Source organism: Venturia canescens, chromosome 4 (genome assembly GCF_019457755.1).
Source record: "Venturia canescens isolate UGA chromosome 4, ASM1945775v1, whole genome shotgun sequence".
Lineage (NCBI taxonomy): Eukaryota > Metazoa > Arthropoda > Insecta > Hymenoptera > Ichneumonidae > Venturia > Venturia canescens.
In genome coordinates this window covers 12,001,076-12,020,976 of record NC_057424.1, presented here as the reverse complement: position 1 = coordinate 12,020,976, position 19,901 = coordinate 12,001,076, and the positions used below count along the sequence as shown (strand labels likewise).

General features: G+C 42.1%; 2 protein-coding genes and 2 non-coding genes across 5 annotated transcripts in view; 1 reads left to right on the top strand and 3 right to left on the bottom strand.

The window, feature by feature from the left end:
• The window catches only part of LOC122409854 (mannosyl-oligosaccharide 1,2-alpha-mannosidase IA-like), a 336,122-nt gene that overhangs the window by 213,468 nt on the left and 102,753 nt on the right, over nt 1-19,901 (bottom strand). The window lies entirely within an intron of this gene.
• LOC122409856 (facilitated trehalose transporter Tret1-2 homolog) lies at nt 1,567-3,781 on the bottom strand. The gene has a single exon (XM_043417730.1). It carries the CDS (start codon nt 3,561-3,563, stop codon nt 2,004-2,006), a length of 1,560 nt encoding a protein of 519 aa, XP_043273665.1. The 5' UTR covers nt 3,564-3,781; the 3' UTR covers nt 1,567-2,003.
• TRNAR-ACG (transfer RNA arginine (anticodon ACG)) lies at nt 17,102-17,174 on the top strand. Its single transcript has one exon. It is a non-coding gene; the product is annotated as a tRNA-Arg (tRNA).
• Nucleotides 17,969-18,042, bottom strand: TRNAI-AAU (transfer RNA isoleucine (anticodon AAU)). Its single transcript has one exon. It is a non-coding gene; the product is annotated as a tRNA-Ile (tRNA).

Sequence of the window (19,901 nt, the reverse complement as noted above, 5' to 3'; positions counted from 1 at the left end):
AGAGAACGAAGGGGCCATCAATTTTTATCCTAGGACGACGATAGGGTCTCAACTAGAGTTGATGATACGTCGACATTTTCGCTAGCTCGGTTAGCCTCGCGTGTAACGGAAGTAAAGTTGATCCCTGCAGCGACCTAAAAGCTCGCAAGCGAAACGCCGTGCTCTTCCATGTCTGCTAATAAACTACACTCTCTTTTCATTCCACTTAGGATAGAAACTAGTTTGTTAACATTTTTTCTCTTCGTGTAAACTTATCCAAGTATACATATTCTCGGTACGCGTGTGTATGTTAAGTAAACACTTCAATTTACCTTCACCGAGTCCTCGTCAATTCTTCTGTGGAAACTTGGCTACAAAACTTTTGGCTCTTGAAGTACTTAATATCTTAGATACTGTGTTATTATATATCGCGGTCTACGTATACGTTGAAAAATTTAGTGCGGAGTCGGTGACTTTCGTAATATAAGTTGAGGGTGAAAGCCACAGGTTGAGATGTCGTCGTCGTTTGCCAACTCGGTCTGTGAGTACATAAGAGTAAAATGACGAGAAATTGAGGGCGTAGGGCACCACTTGTAATTCAGCAGAAAAGGGCATGGATGTTATCACAGGAACAAAAAGTCTCGAGTACTCGGTAAACGTTCGACCCACCTTTTCATTCTATATTTATTCTGACTTTTCTACTTTTATAACAGCCCCAAGCAACTCGAAGCGTTACCGAAAATCCTATATAAAAGTTAGAAGCACGTCTCGTTCAATCCCCCTTATAATACGTCACTTCCTTTTTTGTAAAAAGAAAATATCGCACAGCTACTAATAAAGAAACAAAATCATTGTTTTTATCTGCGACATCCTTCAAATCTTCTTCCTCTCATCCATAAACCTTATCGTATTTTCTTCTTGAGCTTTCTCACTTTCGCCTTGTCTTTCCATTTATTTTTTGCTTCGTATTCATCCGGATCCCTCGGGTTTTGTTCCTCAGGCAGAACGTTATACCACCGGGCGGACGAACCCCGACCTACCGAATACCGTGGCACCCATGAGCCAGTGAAAACGCGATGGTGAGACGGGATGATGCGAAGTGGCCCGTCATTACGCATTCATGAAGATTATATGCAGTTCGGGCACGTCCCACGTGGGAAATTGGACCGAGATTGTCCTTATCATCGTAAATCACGTAACTGATATTACCGAGAGAGAAAGCAAGAGAGAGAGAGAGAGAGAGACAAAAACGTTGTTCATGGTTGGCGAATAAGGTCACTAACCTGACGTACATACTTGATAAAGTGAAACGTGTTTGCGACTTGATAAAATTCCATGTTTCAATACTCGTACGTATAATTGCTCTCTGCATCGACGTCTAATAATATTCAACTCAATACTTCATATTTACATAAAAGGTTACCAAGGAGCTTGGGAAAAATTAGAAGGTATCAATAAAAACATTTTTCCGGGCTGAAATGGCTAAATGAGTTTGTTTCGCAAAATCCATCATCCCTCAAACACAGTTTAATCCAAAAATATGTATTTTTCATTCGAATGTACACTTCAGTTCGTCCATCACTTTGTTGAACACGAAAGATTCTTAAACGACGTTTGCAAACGCGCCACATTCAAGTGTTTGCAACATGCGCAATGGAACTTTGCTCTTGACGCCACAATAATTCATCCAGTGGGACAAAATATTTCATGAAATTCTACAGGCAATGTGACACGTGCCAAACAGACCGCATTCGGGAGCTGACAAGTATACGACAAGCAGTCCAACACTGCAACCATTGTACAAACGCCATATCTCATGCATTGTAGCATACAACATGAGTCAACATGATATTAATGATCGTTATTTTCTTGACAGGACCAACCACGAGCAAACAATCATTTCTGAGATCTCTGCGAGATATGAAGAGTGCTGAAAATGGGCTTTTCTTAAGTGGGCTCGTTTTGATGATCCGAATGTGGTTAATGGCCAATTGCCGAAGGTCGATCGTCACCGAGCATCAGAATCAAAGATCCGTCGTCACCGTGGATTTGTCATCCTCCGGAGAGGTTTCATCAGTGAAACTCTTCTCTATGTCTCGAAGTGTTTTATCCTTTGTCTCCGGTAAATATCTATAGAGGAAAAGGCTACCAAGAAGAGCTACCATGCCATAAAGCGCGAACGTGCCGGCTGGCGTAAGTACGTTAAAGGCTTGGGGACCTGTTTTCACGACCGCAAAAAAGCATAAAAAGGCGAATCCTGCACTGAGACCAGATCCCAAGCCTCGGTTGTTATCGTCGAATAGTTCAGCGCAGAGTAACCACGGTAATGGTCCAAGTCCGACGGCGACAGTGCCTGCGTAGACGAATAGGAGAACGATGGGGAGCCAGGGTCGCCCGAAATCGTTGAAAATACAAACCGAAAGGAAGAAAAGCATGATGCAAGTTCCAAATCCGGATATCATCGCCAATATTCTCCTTGAGTACCGTCTCGTTAACCAGCAAGCGAAAACGCTGAAGAGAACACGCACCACATCCAGAATCAATGTTCCGACATAACCGTGTTTCGGCCCAGACACTTCCTGAATCATTTGAACGCAATAAAACGTAACCACGTTGATTCCCGAGAATTGACTAGTAAAAGACATAACGCACACTATAAGTAAAGGTACAAAGAACGCTCTCAATGAAAATCTGTTTGTCCAGCACATAGAGGACTTCGAGTCCAGAGTGAATCCAACCTTTGATCGTTTTTCTACGTAATCACATTCTACTTCTCTCGCTGAAGGTTCATGGATGGCTTTGAGCTCGTCGAACTGACTCACAGAATGATCTCCCCTCAACAAAGTCCAGGCGGCCAACGCGTCTTCTCGTTTACCTCGTGACAGTAGCCAATTAGGACTTTCAGGAATAAAAACACCGAGTCCCATGCAGGCGATTGGAATCACCGAAGTAATAAAGGCCGTCAATCTCCAATCGAGCCATGTGCCAAGTGCATGAACGAATAGTATTCCAACAGTCACAGCGAAACTTAGAGCCGTGATGAGTAGACCCCGAAGACGCGGATGCGTCGTTTCAGCGATATAAACCGGACTGGTAGCACCAAAAAGACCAGCACTAAGGCCGCACAGCAATCTACCTGCTACAAGGTACACGAAGTTTTGGCCCAGAGCGATGGTCAACCATCCAAACAATACGACTGGACTGATCACGAGAATAGAAGTCTTCCTGCCAAGCTTATCCATCAAGAGACTCGCAAACCAGCAACCGGGTGCCATCGTCAAAGCTGCTGATGCAGCTATCCAAGATTCTTCGTCGATCGAATGAATGATGATACCCGAATCACCGGTCACTATTGAATTCGTTACATAGCTTTCCTTCTCACGAGTTTCGGTGTCGTTAAACGAAACCACTTTCAATTGGGGCAACAATATAGCACTGTATCCCATTGTCATTCCTGTAACAACCGTTGACAAAATTGGCACCAGAGCACTTTGGATCTGTCTCCCATAATATTTGGAATCCTCGCGCACAGTTCTCTCCACAGTTTCAATGGTCATTTTCTGTTCGTCCTGCTCGGACGTCATTTTATGATGACTGGAGTTTCGAACAGATTCCAATTCAATAGATAATACGATAAAGTGGAGTTCGTTGATAGTTTTTCCTTATCAAACAAGCCCTGCTCCAGCGTTCACGACTGGCACACCTTCTCACATTTTCTTTCAGTTTTAAACTAAGTAGGGCGATACTTTTTAAAGCATTTATCTTCACACGCAGCACAATAAACATCTTCCGCCTGCCAGCTATCCCGACACCACAGTGAGGAGAGAAGTGTAACTGTGAATTGCGGCTATACTCACTCTCACTAACTTTCTCCTTCTCCTTACGAGTTTTTACATGCTAAACACGCGTGACACTTCACGACTGCAGCCCCTCTCCGCAGGAACATACGGACAAGGTCGCACAATCTCTATCTCGCTGCGGCGTTCGTCAAAATTCCTCTGCTACAGTATGCGTGTCACGATCCTTTTGGTTACAATAAACAAGAAAATTGCTTTCTTATCCTCTGTGATGAATTGCTGATAAAAGAAAAGCTACGTTCACGGTTACGCTATTTGGATAAAATACGAAATTCTACTTCGGAACAGTGACAAGTTGAGTTTGTAAAGTTCTGAAATTCATGTACGGATCCGTCGACTATCGTTTGCCGGGCGATTCCTACTGTGAGCTGGTATTTTGTTTGGACAATCCAGTCGCTTTGTTTCGGGTTCATTCGAATTCACTTATCTGGATTACGAAACGATCTACTTTTTCATAAGTTAATTGGATTTGATTCTTACGAAAGTGTTTCAAAGTATATTCAGATCTAGATCAAGAACAGCGAGAGTAATTATGGTCTGTGGTCGTCAGTAGGATTGTATTCAATCCAACGCACATTAGTTATTTCTAGTACAGAGACATCAACAACTTGAGTCGAGACAACAATTGAGCTACTTTGCATTTTCTTGAACAATGTTTACAATGTACTCGTGTAGCCACATGGATATCAATGAAGCCCAGAGAATTGGAAAATTTTTCAATGCATTCAAGGTTGCAAGATCGAAGGAAACTATTTCCAGCTCGGGCGACGCCGCGCTTGAAACAGACCATCGAGAATCATCAATAAAGACGTTCAGTTGGAAACACTCCAGCAGCGCTAGACTCGTGATTCGATTTCCACAATGAAATCGCGATTGGTTGTCTAAAAATTTAACTCGCTTTATCTGGATAGAAATGGTTAATGGGGTTCGATAACAGCGCAGTTATTCCAGCATTCCTTCGGGTCGATGCCCGTCGATTACCATCGTATGAGCATACGGGAAAGTTGAACGAATTCAATCGTGGCACAAGCGACAAATTTCGTTGATTAATTGGGTGATTGAGCAACGGGGTGAGCAACAAAGTGAACGTTTAGTTTTGTCGTTTATCAGAGCTTTTATATAGAGAAAAAAATGCTTGGAAAAATACGAATCTTTATTGCACGTACGAGTATATCTATACATAATAATGTGCAAAGCTTGATCGCGCACCTAACTGGAAAGTGATTACCGTGACGACGTTTGCCACATGGGCAACCTCAGATGAACGAGCATCGTAAAATAAATTGTGTCCGTCATCGGCAGTGCGTGAAGTCATGAAATGAATGAAGCAACTCAGAACATCATTTCTCATTCCCTATGACGACAATTTTCCAGAGTGTTCGTTCGCAATAACACGGACATCAAATTTATATTGATCAAAAAACTCACGTCATGAAAGGTACAAAACATCTGAGCTCCTCTCCCTCTATGCTGGAGTTTTTTTTATTGTTTAGGGCTATGCTACTAAAAAATATCAATGGCTAGAAGAAGTAATGGAATGGGCTGTTGGGGTCTCTTCGAGATTTTTCATTTTTCATAAAACTCGATCAAATTTTTATGGATACTCTTATCAAATGAATTCAGGTTCAACTCCATCTTTCGGAGTATTATGGGAAGTTGGACGAGTGAACTTTGAATTACAAGTTTCGAAACGTCGTAAAATCTGAACTTGAAGATAATTTATATATTGCCCAATATCATACTCGATTTTGTTTTGTCTTCCAGCGTTCATCAAATAGCAAATTTCGAACTCAACAGCCTTAGGGGTATTAAAGCTACTATGAAAATTATGAAATATCTCGCATAAAAAGATTGACAAAAAAAGAAGCTTTTGGTAGGAAGAGCACAAAAGCATCACAGGGATATGACGTGCCAGCTGCACCGTCAGGGCTAACGAAAACTTTCACGTTCGACGTGACTGTTCCTTTTCCTCTTATCGCTCGTTCACTCGGTCGTGCCACGCAAAAGCGCGCAGTCGAGTTCGTTAAGATTTATAAGCGGTTTAAGCGATTAGGATTAGCCTTGGATATAGACGGTATAACGTCAGACTGTGGCAGAAATAAAAGCAAGAGATGGAATGGTTTGAAACAACGAAGTGCAGACGATCGTGGTAGTACGGGGAATGGTACTATCCAGCCAAAATCCATTTAGCAGAAAGTAGGTTTGAATTAACCTCCCATCTCTCGACAGCCAGAAAAGTTTATCAGCAAATTACCGCAATGACTGGCGATGCCAAACTTCCTCCTAATACCCTCATTGCTGGGATGAAAAAATCACGCAAGTGTAACTTTGTAACATCGAAATTGAGTGCGTTTTAATTCGTCCGTCTGATAACTCAATTTGCAGGCACTGATAACCACTGGCGAGTTAATTAACGATTCTTTAATCGTATTCCACGTGACAAATCCACATTTCTTTGCAATTAAGCGAATTATGACACTTTTTAATTGATCTCTTGATCGCGATATTATGAAAACTGATGAATAATCGTGTATTGTACAAGTTTAATGAAAAATTAAAATATAGGCATTTAGTGAACATCTGATCTTCATCGAAATATGAAAATTCATACCGAATTGCTCTGACTCAAGCCCTAATTATTACGGTTCAAAACACTTGGGAAACTTCTCCCACCGTTTGTAACTAAACCTATGTAATTTTGAGCTTTCACTCAACATTTCGAATAACTTTATTTCCACTGCAAAAAAATGAGCCGAATTTCATAATAATTCGGAGAAATTCTACGTGCAGTTCAAGTCTTTGACGATGCCAATAAAATTCACTTTACTAAGAATAGAAAAATTTTGTTACGTAAAAAAGGCAACTCGAGTTACCTGCAATATGAATGCGTACCTTCCATCTTGAACATCTTTCCAATAATAAGATTTTCATCTTGGTATAGTAATTCGAGCAAACATGACGAACTATCTTCAATGGTCGAAAGTAGAAATTTCTGTAAGTTTTCAATCGTCTTTGTTCACGTTTCTTCGGTTTTATTTGCCGAAAGATATCAAAGTAGTGAAGAAAGGTCCTATGAATATCTCATGTATGCAAGCCCGTCAGAGAAAACGTCTTTTTCCAAGTATATCATCGATATTTTGTATTCAGCAATGTGTATGTGTGTGCATGCACTAGAAATAGAAGGAATGGGGTGGCCACTGCGGAGGCCATAAACTAGTGGCCTGCCGCAGGTGTTCGTAACAACCGCTTGTACCAAAACGTCGCAGAGTGCGGTGAAGTCTGCCGCGTTTTCTCCGCGTCTCAAATGTACATGTGATGCAAGGCGGCTAGAACCCTTTCGTGATTTTTTCCTTTTTTCGCAGCTGCCGACGACTTTGGTGGGGCATCTCATTCCTCTCTCGTGTTCATCGTTTTACTTCATTTCAACATCGGCGAAACGTTCAAAACGTGTATACATAAAAGAATGACACACATGCAGTTTGCAAGATGAATGGATTCCAGACTCCGCGTAGGAGAAATCAGAGCAAAATGAGACACCTAAAAACAGCACACGACAGCAACACGCGCGAGCAGATTTCTTTACCAGGCTGCAAACAAAGCTTTGTTTCAAATTATAACTGAAATTAATGATTACTCGGAGTTCGAGTTGGCTCGAGATTGTTTCTGTATAAAAAGTTAACGCGTGACATCAAAATACTTGAGATAAAACAGGAGCAATGTTGCTCAGAGTTATCGAATGCTCTAAAATACAAAATTTCGATAAAATAAATTATCTGGAAACAGTTTTTTTCTTCACGTGTCTCTTCAGACATTCATTCGCAATAAACTTGTCTCAAGATCATACCCCCCCCCCCCCCCCCCTATCCCTAATCACCACACATACACAAGCATTTCGCAATCGGGTTTTTGTATAGCTGCGCAAAGCATTGATTATCCTGAAAATTTAGTCACGGTATATGGCCTTGTATTATAGAGAGGTATCCTCAAACGCTTCTTGCCTCCTTTCGACTCAAACGCTTCTATAAATACCCATACCAACACTGATTTCTCTGACATTTCGTCTGTAAATTACCCCATATAGGTAGTGCCATTATCCAAGATTTGAATATACATATATACACATATATAATACTCATCACAGCAACAGCGCGAATGGAACAAAGCGAGAACGATAAACGAGGGTCCCACACGCCAGCCCATCATACCCCCGCCCCTTTTCCCGGCGCGAGGCTTTGTACGCCTTCACACTCGAGATATATGCACACAAAGAAGAAGAGGCGCCTCTCGCGAGGAAATTACAGCCGCCGTTATACGCCGCCGGCTGGCAGGGTGGTACCCGAATGAACACCAAACTTCCGGGCTTTCGTGGCTTCGGTTCTCTCCCTCCCTCTCTCTCTCTCTCTCTTGTTATTTCTCTTTCTCTTTCGTCGGCTCTGAGCCCGCGATGATGGGATGGTCGGTAGTGCGGGAGGAGAGACTTTGCTTTTCGAAAGTGCAAATTGAAATCGCGCACCCGAGCTACACACTCTACCATCAGCGGTTTCATATAATACTTTTACCTTTTACCGCAATCTCTTCTGCTCTTCCTCTTTTGCTTCTCCTCTTACTCTTCATTTCCGAATGCCGCCAAGAGAAACGGGCTCAATCTCGTTCGCGGATTCGTAGGATCATCTCACTCACCTGAAACGAGATAAATAAACAGACAAAATATCATTACTTTGAGCGAAATTAAAAATTGAGTTGTTCGAGTAGCACTAAAAAATTTCTCCGCTGGGTTATCGAACCCCGCGTTCTCGCACAGAAGGAGCGTCAACGTTTCTATGTATTTTTTTTCTTTACTTTAATTTCGACATTGCGAAGTATCTGCGCTATGAAATAACAGCCAGAACGACGATTCCCTCTCGTTTATTTCCACCGCGTATTAATTTCGTATTCGTTTTCGTGTTCTGCATGGTCAAGTGACGTCTGTAGTCAGCTACGTCGACGTTGTTGCTGGCCAGCAGCAACGTAGTGCCAGATTTCGTTCAACTTCCAATCAAAAAGTTATCAAAAACCCATTTAAAAAACGATCTCTTCCATTATCCTCAATGATAACGTGAAAGCGGTTGATGGCTGGAGGCTTTAAAATGATGGCAACGAAGGCCAAATAATAAGGGAACTTGACGAGGTTTGATCGATGAAGAGGAACAAAACTCCAGGAGGTCACTGTCCCGAGAATTTGAGCTTGGCAAAACTTACAAATGTTCGGCACACACGATTTTTATCGCGATGCTCGTCAAGTACTCCGGACAAGAGGCGCGGTGTTCGAGGATTCAGGTGTTCGCGTGTTTCGTCGCTGTAAGTCAAAAGAACGATTTGAGTATATTTACACGTATAAGTATTATTTTAAAACAGCACATCCACAATTCTGGACGAAGCGAATTTACGATTGAATCTCGTCGCTTCTGTACACAGAAACGCAAACGTAATATCACGGTCCAGAGGCCGAAACGTATCGTATTTATGATCGTAGAGAAATGTATGTGTCTGTAGCCCGGATAGATTGATCCAACGATCGATCATCGAATTGTGTGTTCGTGACATACGATATCAAAGCAGCCAGCGACGCAGGCTCTACGGTATAATATCGTGATGGGTCTCTCGTGACGTTTCACGAATGTAAACTCACCGCTCGACATCCACAATGTGCAACGGAATTTGCACACCCGCGTCCATATCGGTGTACAGTATTTACGTGAGTCCAGCTGTGGGGAGCAGGGTACATACGGATGGAGCATACTCCTCTATACGTATCTACTACTATGACGTGCATAGAATCAGTGTAACGGAGCAACGAAATACGTCCATGTGCTGTATTATTGGGAGACCTCCAAAGTAACCCTCTCTCTCTCTCTCTCTCTCTCTCTCTCTCTCTCTCTCTCTCTCTCTCTCTCTATCTGTAGCTGTCTTCCTCTTTCTGCATGCTCTATGTCTATCGATTTACATTCTAGGAATGTTTCGTTCGATTAATACATGAGTGTACATTAAGAGCACACACGGACGGATAGCTGATGCTGCATGTGCAATTGTGGCTAGTATGTGTTAACTGTACATCGATATTCTCATACGAGGACGAGGCTCTATCGGTTCAACGCATACAGAGACGCATACAGATATCGCATGCCCTTCGTTCTCCATTTCTCTTTCCCTCTCCGGCCGGCTACATACGAGGTTAGTTAATTGCACTAAATTTATCGTCGGACCTGTACGATTACGCGGCTACTTGATATGCCGCGACACTCAAAACTCGTACATCAGACTTAATCGTTGAATATGAAACGTTCGAGGCTCCTGATCCCATGCACGAGAGGAAGCTTTCTCCGCTGTGCGTCCTCTCCGCGATACTCTCTTCCATCCTTCCGAGTCTCTCTCACAATAAGCCATCAGCAACGTTCTATATTTTGCCTACAATTGCGGCCTTAACTATCGTCGACACGCACGTCCTCGTACGTTCGCGGCGTCGTTTCGATCTCAGGAAATTCAGATTTTGTGGACTTGCGTGAACCTCCCTACCCCTTCCCCCCTCGCCCTTTCCCCTTTTCTATTCGATGCAGTTCAACTTGCGTTGGACATTTTCTGGAATATTGTCGAGTATCGAAGAAAAATTTCTTCGAGGATGATCGATGAAACTAAATGGAATACAATTTATTTCTATCATTTTCGTGTGAATTTCGTCATGATAATTCCCTGAAGACTCTTGCTATTTTTTTAAACATTTCATCATAGTCAGTACCGATACGTTAAAAAAAAAAACAGAGAAAAACTGACTCCTTCGCGATTTTGGTATAATACAATGCCGCCCGATGACCCGATGCATTCTTCGATGAGACAGTTTGAAAAAAAGAATGAAAATTAACAGTCGCAAGAATTCGCGTGCTCCGCGAACTCTCGAATTTTTGGATAGCCAGTGTGCTCAGCGGGACGAGACGAATTTTACAAACTTGTTTTCAGATGGACAATGCATCGTTGATCCTCCCACACCGTCGCTCACGATGGCCCAGTGGAAATAGCAGACTCGTAACATGCGTCATCCAAAACGATGTTGAAGGAAAAAAAATAAATGTATCGTCGGTCTGCCTTTCATCCTAGATGCTTTTTTTCGTTCATCATTCTTTTTCACTCATGAAACATTCTCCCATATACTATACCAATGTATACATAGGTATATTTGACGTGCAAGCATAGAGCACACAGGGCTGTAAATATAATCTGAGTTTGGCGATGTTGCGTGGTCCGAAAAACTTGAAACCGAGCGGAGATACACTACGCCCACAGATTCTACTCGCTCTCAGTGCCTCGTTCGTTCTTCGTTCTTATTTCTGAGTTGCGTTGTTGCAGAAATGCATCCCGGGGAGCGTTGACACTCATTCTCGCGCCTGAGTCCATACTGCACGACTTTTAAGAAAATTATTTTTAAGAAAATGCATTTTGTTATTGTAAGAAAAACGTATTTTTTCAGAATTGAGGTTCGTAATTAATTAAAAATGTTTCCGATTTGTTGAAATGCGTTGAAAAACCGAAGGTGCCGACGCGTCAATGGGTTGAAGTGAGAAGAAAACTTGCGTGTTCCCGTGTCACCGCAGCCAATAACACGCGAAGGTAATCACGATTTAATGGCTCAATAACGTCCATCTGAACGGCGAGGCCCATAACCTTCGAAGAAACAATTTACCACTCTCCGAAGTCGATAAATTCGGATTTTGAGTCTTGGCTGCGTACGCTTTCTCGGGAGCTCTGAAGCCCTACAGAAGCACGAGTAATGACGTTGTCAATTCTCGTATATATCGGTCTTCACCGTATACGGACCATTCAATTTTCCATTCTCGAATTATTATTACACAGCAATATGGCTCGTAACCTTATTCTCGATAATACTGCAACACGAATTTCCCGATCGCACGGTGGTCAGTGTCGCCGGTAAGAGGTAACGAAAGTTAAGAAAAAGAAAAAATACACGAATAATAATGTTGGCTATACGTTAAAAAACAGCAGAATTGAACTGTCACAGCAAGAACAGAAAAAATTTATCGATCTATCAACGTTTGCATAAGTGACAAAATATAGACGTAATTTTACAACTCGGACGTTTTACGAGTGAATAGTTTAGTTAAGCAATAAACGTACGCATCTTCTGAGTTACGAGGGACACACTAGTTAGAATACGAAATAAATACTAAAGCCAAATTTCAAAGGCACATAAAAAATGATCGCTCGGAAATGCAGCTCGTACACTTCGCTACGATATCTCGTCTCGTGACGTTAAAAAGGCCTGAGCGTGGCTCATGTTCAGTGATATTCGAACGCGAAGGAACACAAACACCCGACACCCCGGCACAAGGCACGCCTCCCAGCTGATAATACCCCGCGGATTGGCCTACCGGTCCCCATAAATAATAAAGAAGGTTTTTTATTACCAATAATATTTTACATGCACGATTCGCTGAGCTGTCTGGTTTCTTCTTTTTTCCTCCTTTATTCTTGTCCTCCCTATTTGTTCGGACCACGGGGACAAATCGCTCTAGAACTCTATACTCACGTTCGCCGGAGGTCACGTCTTTTCTCTATTCCACGAGCTGACCAGACGCCGGCGCGCTGCCCTCGTGCCATATACTTCTCCGTCGCGCCAGACACATATTCTCTCCCTTTCTTTCCTCTCTGCGGGATCCTCGAAGTTGCAACAACAGCTCTCTAGACAATTGGATGGCCCGGCACAAAAATTGGGGGATTCTCATTTAAGCGGAGGCAAAATGGCAACGCTGTGAGCTCAAATTTACACGAAAAAGCGTGAAATTATGTGCTGAATAAAAGATAAACGAAAATTTTTCTTTCGTTGCTAGTTTTTTTGTCGTTATTGATCCTCGCAACGAGAACAGTCGACGCAACTTCAAAGATTGCAGCACGGCACATTTTATCGTTGTTTTACCATCCTTAGGTTATCAACGGTGCACGCCGGCACTCCGTAGATTCGATTTGTTGAAGAAACCAAGCCGTGGATGATGAGGATGAACTCTGCGGGAGGTTGAGAGTAAGCGACGATAATGCCTCTTGTGCAAGGAATGGAAGGCATCTTTTTATAGCCGTTGCAACTTTTTTTTCATCATTTTTTTCGTTTGTTCATAACGCACACTTGGGCGATTCCAAGTTTTATGACTGAAACGCGTACTCGGGTCTCGGTACCGGACTGTTCTCAAATAGAACTCAAGAATTTTGACATAATAAAGGATTTTCCATGAGATCTGCTCGTATTGAAAAATTCTGCTGCGAATCTCACGAGAAACGCACACAGGACGATAGCAATACCACCGGATGTAAAACAATATCCGGCTTCACGAGGATGAAACATAGTACTCTCAATTCCTATTCAGAATCACCAGAGCATCGTGAATATAGAAAGAAGAAAGCGAGACTGCGGAGAGCGAAAGGTCTATCCTTCGGGATCGGTTGAGTGCAAGGATATTATTTGCATACTGCACAGGTAAAAGTCTGCTTCCACGTTAGTGGATATGCTCGGAGCTTTCGCAGTTATCTTACTCGTACTTGTGCGGTAACTCAATGCGAACTCTTACAGTTCGCCGGTAAACACATTTCTGCACGGCGGTGAAAAAATTTCAAATGAACTTCCTCACCTGGAATAGAGATTTCATAGGAACGTCGATGGTGAACGAAACATCAATTTTTTTCCTCGTTTTCCCTAAGGCTCTCCCGGATCTGGAGCACGAAGGATGCTGCTCACCGGGGAATAAACTTGTCGGTTTTCCACCTCGGAAAATCCCTATCGATCAAATCGCAAAATTCAAATACTCTGTTTAAAAAACTTTAGGACACAGATAAACTCGAGCGAAACGTCGTCGCCGTCGCGAACCTTCTAAAGATGTTGAAATCAACGAGTTCTTCGACGACCGAAATTTCGAGACGACCATAAATCAATTGCAAATTTATAGCTGCTCTGTCCTGCGATGGAAAACGGGATTCGTCGAAAGCGGTTAGCTGCCTCGACTATATAAATTCTCCGTTACTGACTTTCGTCGAGTGATCGATGAAAAAATCGAATATTTCACCCGGACGATAACTATGCGCGTGACCGAGTGACGGGTGAATATATTCAATTAATCTGAATTCTGATCATAGACCGGTGCAGCTCTCTGGCTCTCCACCACGATTGAAATCCCTTCAGGCAATGATTCAGGTAAAAATCAATCATCCCGAAAGCGCCGGACAATTTATTAAGACTGTTATGAGATATTTATAGACTCATTAGTATCGATTGTTGTACTCACGATAACTGTACTGATGGTCTTTAAATAGGAGTTTTAAATAACCATAGACTAACAGTACCATGAAAGTTTGAATGGAAAGAGAGCAACGAGGAAGTCGAAACTCACACAAAAAGTAAATACAAAGTTATACAACTGTCAGTTCGATAGTTTTCGAAGGTATTCCAATTCACTTCCCATTCGTCTTTTATACAGTTTTCTCTACATCCCAATTGAGCTGTACTAACTCAAATATATACAGAGAAAACACGTTCGTGCGAATCGGCACGCGGTGGTTGGTTGGTGGAGACGTTTTCTCGAATCGAATGTTTCATGTCCCATGCTATAGCCATGGAAACTTGTTCGTGCATTCGATGTGTATACAGCTAGTGTGCTCGACGTAGATGTGCTCGACTCCGGGCTTCCATCGGCTTCTCTTCATGTGGACGTGATCCTCGACCCCCTGCGCGCCAGGGCGAGCCGACTCTAACCAGTCGCTGGAGCAGGCGCACATGCGTAAGTACATATTGATATTGGTGTTTTGTTTGTGTACACACCAGCGCTCCGCGGCGCAATGTCATGCGATAAAGCTTCGAAGAGTAGTATACTACGTAAGAAAAATGAGCTTCGTAACATACGAAATATACGTATATACAAAGAAAAACTAAAAGTGATCGAAAGCTCGAACGTCGAAGATGTTTGCCAGGCATTGACCGCTCCTATGGACGAGCAATCGCCGCTCGTGGCTTTTCGGACTCACGAACAAACGCGAAAGAAAGTTAAATCGTAAAAGTTTAATGGGGGTACGGTGTATACAGTACGTGCAAGCCGCAGTGACGTCGGAGAGCAACCCTCTCTGGTGACGGCTGCAGGTTTGCGCCCTCCGGTAAAACTCACATCGAGCCGCGGTTTCTGCGGTAAAAGATCGAAGATTCGTATGTCAGGAAGTTGATATTATTGTTGTGCCGTGCGGTTACGACGCGGTTATATCGTGAATTGGTACAAATTTGGACCGCACAATTCGTGTAATCTTTGCTCCATGAAGCAATTCTCTTAAATCTCATTTCCACGTCATCATTTTTTATAGAGACGAACTCTTGACTGTTTATCGACGATAAAAAAATAACTGGATTCATTCGATCAAAAGATGTTTTTTAATCGCAGAATCAATGACATTGAAAATTCCAGAGTTATGACCAAATGAAGAAAATTAAACACGAGGAAATTGCAACGTAAAACTTTTCTGAGATCATCCAAATTCATGCCAAATTCTTACCCCATCGATGTGCACTGGTACGCAGCTAAGGATTGACTGCGCGCACATTGCTTGTAAAACTTTTCATAAAAAAATTTAGTGGGACGAGGTTGCGAGAAGTATGGAGAAAAAGAGAGATCGGGTGAAACCAGAGCAACACACAGAAGCGAAATGCACTCGTGGCCCAGGACCACGTTATTGTATACAAGTTGGACAACATTGTGAACACCGGAGCTTTACACCAAACGTATGTATACCAGTTGACACGCGCTAAAAGAGATTGCGGGTTGTAAATTTAAGTTTGAGAGTTTTCATGGTACACGGCCTCGTATAGATCGAGTCAGCGGGCACGTATCCCTGCGGAGCAGGTTTTCTCACTGCACGTGTTTATCGTGTACGCTTTTCGAAAAGCTCATTTTTTCTGGATGTCAACAGCCGATTTGGTAGATTGAGAAGAATTTTATAGTGTTGCGTTGTTACATTGAGATATTACTTCATGGCTTTACGTGACGTCATATACTTTCAGCATCGGAACGAAGCACAGCTGAAAATTAAGTCAGCTCTATTTATGAGAAGAGCTTACGAAACTTTGCGAATTGCGAATTGTGCTGAAGGGCCGGGAGCTTTTGTTAAGTTTTTTATTCATATTGTATTGATTTGATCAGAAAGTTCAAACACTGCGCTTCAAAGACCACGAAGTTCCGCTCGAAACTTCAGGCTCGCAGGAGCAGAGCTTTGAAAGGGAAAATGGATGAAAATGCGGTGGAAATAAGATCCGCGTAAGCGGAAAGGTAAAAGAGGCCTTTCACTTGATTTTCCGCACCTAAGTACAGAGGCTCGGGCTGTGGTTATAGATTTAACGCACATTGCCAGAGAGAACGTTTTTTACCAGTTTGCCAAATTTTCCAATAACGTGAAATGAAAAGCAATCGTTCCAAAGGCAACCGTGCACGAATTTTCCCAAAGTTTCGACGACGAAAGTAGAAAGGTTGAAACGAAGCGAACCGGCCGGGCCAGGCCAGTCAAGGTTCGCAAGAATTTTACGGTGAAGCCTCGAGAGAGAAGAAATGGAGAAAGAGAGTGAGACTGACGACTGTTTGAGCGTGAAACAGTGCTCGGCCGAAGTTATTCGAGAGGCCTACGAAAGAGCATCGAACCCCGCTCTCTGCACACAGAGAAAGAGTTTAAAAGTCAGAGGAAAAGCGAACATTTTCTTCATTATGGAACTTTCAATGAAAAGCTTCAAATTTTCGCGCTACTACATTTTCGAATCGTGTCTGCAGTCTTGTCGAATGCGCTATAACTATCGAGAGTAGTTCGTCTGTATTCATTGAAGATTAAAAAGCGAAGAAGGAATTCGCAAACGATGAAGTTCGAGTCGGATCCAATCGTTTCCCTCCTCGACAAACACTTTCATGCGTCTGTAGAAAATTTTAGAGACTCAGAGAATCAAGACGATACAGCGAATTGGGGAAAAAAGGTTTTCCGGACTATCATACGCCAGGAAATACTCAATTATTTAATTCCAAACCTCTCGACGTAAAATTGTGGATAAATTATTCAGACAGTCAATAATAACGTTTTTGTGGCGCGACAAAAACTCCGGAATAACGTCGAGACAAGCATCTCCTCGGTTCTCTGCTCCGATTTGGGTCAGCGATCTATAAATACACTGCGAAATGAGATTTGTCTCATATTTAACGACACATGCCCAACCCGGTCCTGTGGCGCAACGGATAACGCGTCTGACTACGGATCAGAAGATTCCAGGTTCGAATCCTGGCAGGATCGAAAATTATTTTTTTCCCTTCTAATTGAATCGTGTCACGTGTCTTTCTTCGTTATCGCGGGAGCCCGCTATTTTCATATTTGCATTCGCCTCCAAGCGCCGCATAATTCAAGTCGCGAAATTTCAATTCATTACGGGTTTTTTAATTTCTGCTTTTCGCACACACGACGACCGTGCAGCTGTCAGATAATGAATACGTACGCGCATATCGTTATTTTTATTATTCTCAACGATTTGAAAATTTACCTAAAGTGTAAACCGAAAAATTTTCTCTAAAAATATAGCCAGAAGAATTTGGAGCAAAAAGAGCAATCAATCGCGGGAAAATGTTCAATTAAGCTAACGCAAAAGGGAAATAAAGATTTTGTGTTCTGTATTAATGTATTTTCGAATGGCGAGGAAGGTCCATCGAACGATTGCATTTTTTCTTTGAACTACACACATGGACGAATTAATTTATAGACGGAAACCGGAATTGAAAACTTTCAGATTATGATGTATAAGTCAACTCACGAATTTGCTACATTTTTGTACAAATTTGTTCCAAGGTAGCGACTTCAAAGCTTGCAGGTTTCTATATAAAAATAGTATTTCTTACGAACGGTGTTCTTACATTTTTGTAGCTTCGTACGTACGACTGTAGCCTCATAGAAAAAAATTGCAGAGTTTTATTGTTTAGCCAAAAGATTGTCGAAATTTCTCAGGTTGAAGTGATGTGAAAAATCGATATGAATTCAAATTGTATGGTGCACCAAGGGAACCAGTCGTGATGTAATATATGTGGAGAAAAAAAAGTTGGCCCATGAGGGGATCGAACCCGCGACCTTCGCGTTATTAGCACGACGCTCTAACCAACTGAGCTAATGGGCCAGTTGAAAAGTTATAACAATTGCAATCACAATATGTGCATGCACCATTCAAGAATGGAGTTAATTTGTGATTAGAAAAGACAACTGACACATTCGAACGAGTGAGAGTACAAAAGGGCCTTCGTGCAGGCTTCCTGTTTTAATTCTCGATATCGAGTGTCCAGGCTCGTCTTAGCGTATCTGCGTTTAAGAATATTATTATTTTTAATGAGCAGAAACCAAAAGTACAGAGGACCAAGCAATCATCGCTACGATTTTTAAATCGTTGATTTCAAAGTGCGTTGTAAATCTGGACGTAAAAATTTGGATCAGAGAAATTTTTCACACTCATAAAAGCGTTGGCAATTTTTGTAGCTCGGCTGATACTGTTGTTTCAGGTGTTATGTCTCTCGATAATTAAATGCAAATTGACAATGGCCATACGTGTATCTTTCATTGGTCGAAAAGGCTTTCTCAATCTTTCACGTCGGTAAACACAAGTACCTCACCGTTACGACTTATGTTAGTGCATCGTTATAAATCTTTAGTTTTATGTTACGATCTTGGAAGTTGTCTACGAGAATGCTGGCGCGATTCCAAAGTGCAATGGCCGGACCTTTTTAGCCTCAAAAGATACTGTACAGGTGAAACGAGAAAAGGGACGCTGGCGCTTAGCAAGGGTCGCAGCAGCAGAGTGTAGAACACAAGGAGAAAACTCAACTGCAACGTCTTTTATATTGCACCGTTGAGCAATTAACTAGAGTAATGAAACGAAAACTTTTCCCATTTGATCATTCGATGTTAAGACGTTTCTCGGGCTCTTCATTAGTTGACCGATAGGGCATTCATAAGTATCTTTACTCGCTTGCTCAACTCGTAACCTTAACTCTTACATCCGCGGACTTGGCATCGTCCAATGATACTTCTCCAAGTATCTGTATTCATAGAAATTTTTATGCGTACAGTGATAAATCAACGGAGTGCTCGTTAAAAATGTCCCGCGGAAAATGAAGGGAACAAAAAGGATTGAAGAAAGTCACGAGCGAAGTCCGTGTCCGGAGAAACTTTGAAAGTACAAAATTACTAAATTTCATCAAAATAAAACAATTTTATCCGGTCTTCAAGAAGTTGCGTACACTTTCAGAGTCCTTAAGATGATGGATCAGTCGGTAATCACAACCGTGAGTGCGAGAGAGATAGCTGCAAATTTTGAAAAGGAAATTTTTCCACATCGTTCGTCTGATCGAAAAAATAAGAATGTCATCGGATTTTTGCGATCGTGTTGCGTACGAAGACATTTTTATTATTTTAATCGGACGAACGATGTCAAAGAGCTTCAATTTCAAAAATTCGAGGTGTGATTACCAACTGATCCATCATCTTAAGATACGAACACGTGTGCCTGAAAAATGGTAAATAGTTATAAATGAAAAAATATATATATATATATATATTTGAACATTTATTGTGAATTTCGTGCAGTAAAATGACAATTTTTATCGGAGGTTCTCATGAAGCTCAGAATTATTGCAGTACGCCTCACATTCACATAACGAAGCTGAGCTGCAAAAAGTGCTGAAGCATATTAGAATGGCACATCAAATGATCTAGAGCTTTTACAAATACTGATCGAGTATGGGCCGGTTTATAGATCTCGATAAACTTAAGGTACGTGAAAATGGAATATAAAAGAAGAAAAAAAAGGGTTTCGAGTGTAGGAATGTAGGTGGAGGGTGTTTCGAACGAGGTCGTTGCTTGCCATATAGTGAAAGGTACGTGCTGCAATGCGATCACTGCACTTTGTGCCCGATGGCATCGTCGATAGTTCACGCGGTCGTTCGGCTCATCGAGACCTGTGGGGTTTCGTCGTGTTGTTATATA

Bases quoted from the DNA above. Each gene is read 5' to 3' on its own strand.
- LOC122409856 (XM_043417730.1), bottom strand. From the start codon at position 3,563: ATGACGTCCGAGCAGGACGAACAGAAAATGACCATTGAAACTGTGGAG.